Genomic DNA, 1,787 nt, shown 5'->3' on the forward strand with positions numbered 1-1,787 from the left:
AAAAAGATACTTTGGGGCCAGGGAGATGGCTCAGTAGGATAAGCGCTTGACTGGCAAACACAAGGATCTGAGTTCAATCCCCGGTTCCACCAAAAAAAAAAAGATACTTTGCATAAATATGTACTTGGTTGGCTATATTATGTGCCTGTATATACTTGCATATACATATATGGTGGTATATATATTTTCATTTGGTATAAGTCATAGTAGAATTTGATGTGTTTGATTTTTGGCTGAAGAAACTTTCCAAGGCTGTTTTCCTTTTTTAAACATTTTCCCATTTTTTTTCTTCAGAGTAAGATTTTAAACAATATTCACCAATATATTTTTTTAAACAGGTATCGATTAAGGAACAAAAAGATCAATGCAACTGTAAGAACGTTTCCTCTTCTAAATAAAGTTGGTGTAAACAGCACTGTCACAACCACAGCCGGAAATGTCATTTCTGTCATAGGAAGTACTGAAACAACGGGGAAAATTGTTCCAAGTACAAATGGAATTTCAAATTCAGAAAACAGTGTTACCCAGCTAATTCCACGTAGTACTGACAGTACATTAAGAGCTCTGGAGACTGTGAAGAAAGTGGGGAAAGTTGGCACTAATGGTCAGAATGCTGCTGGGCCCTCTGCAGAGTCTGTAACTGAAAAGTAGGTATTAAGTAAAAATGATTAATATCGTTCATTTCCTCCTTGGAAGTGCCTTAGTATTTTTTTTTTTAATACTGGAAAAAGCCCTTTAATTTTTATGCAGAATATTTCATGTACTAGGAAAAGTACTACATACCAAAAATGTTGAGTTCTCCACCTGGATTTGCAACTGAATAGCTCTGCAAAATTCAAATGTCATTTCAACTCTTGAGTTTTGTTTTCCTCTATACTATAGTGGTTGGACCAGAATTGAGTTTTTCATACCTTATTTTCTTGAACTTCAGGATTAGTTCCCTAGAGGTGTCATAATTAAATTAAGTAGAACCCTAAGCAAGTGAAAGACTGAACCTCTAGCCATATTTCAATCTGAACACTTTGGCTGCATACTCTATAATGATATGTAGTTAAGAGGGGAGCTGGGCATGGTGGTACATGCCTGTTATCCCAGCACTGGGGAGGCTGAAGCAGGAGGATTATTGCCAATTTGAGACCAGCTTGGACTACAGAGTGAGCTCAAGGCCAGCTGGAGCTGCAAAGGAAGACCCTGTCTCAAAAAGAACAAAGAAAACAGGTGGTGGGATACCTTTGGAACCAAACTTTGGACTTCAATTATGGCTCACTTTTTCCTAGGTCCTTTGGCTATAAGCCAGCTATTTAATCTGTTTTCCTCATTCATAAAATATCTTCATGAGCCAACATGAAATGGTAGAGTGCTTTTGTATGTGTGAGGGTCTAGATCCCCTCTCCAGCCCCATTTAAAAAAAAAACAAAAAACCTACTTCATGTATTGATTGTGAGAATTAAATGAATTAACATTATCTTGTATTTTGAGTAGTGCCTACCAATTAGCCCTCAAGTATCTTCCCTTTGCTTTATTATTTCTGCCATTGTTACTGTTTGTTATCAGCACAAGATTTCATTTGATAAAGGATTTTGTTCCATTAAGAAAGTTTTACTAGGGGGCCGGGGAGATGGCTCAGTGGAATAAGTTCAATCTCTGGTTCCGCAAAAAAAAAAAAAGAAAGTTTTACTAGGTAAAACTTTAGTTGTGCAATGTGTTAATTATTGAATCCTACCAATTTAATTTGAAACTGTCTCATTGCTATTTGTTTCTCAATAAAATTATGGGGAATAAAAAAA

At 36.2% G+C, this 1,787-nt stretch overlaps 1 protein-coding gene across 1 annotated transcript in view; it reads left to right on the plus strand.

The window, feature by feature from the left end:
• The window catches only part of Rc3h2 (ring finger and CCCH-type domains 2), a 63,760-nt gene that overhangs the window by 39,069 nt on the left and 22,904 nt on the right, over positions 1-1,787 (plus strand). Inside the window, exon 10 of the mRNA XM_004641627.2 lies at positions 339-647. Coding sequence (XP_004641684.1) covers positions 339-647 — 309 coding nt within the window. The remainder of the gene's footprint in view (positions 1-338; positions 648-1,787) is intronic.

This window comes from Octodon degus, unplaced genomic scaffold (genome assembly GCF_000260255.1).
Source record: "Octodon degus isolate 3935 unplaced genomic scaffold, OctDeg1.0 scaffold00138, whole genome shotgun sequence".
NCBI classification, from domain to species: Eukaryota; Metazoa; Chordata; class Mammalia; order Rodentia; family Octodontidae; genus Octodon; species Octodon degus.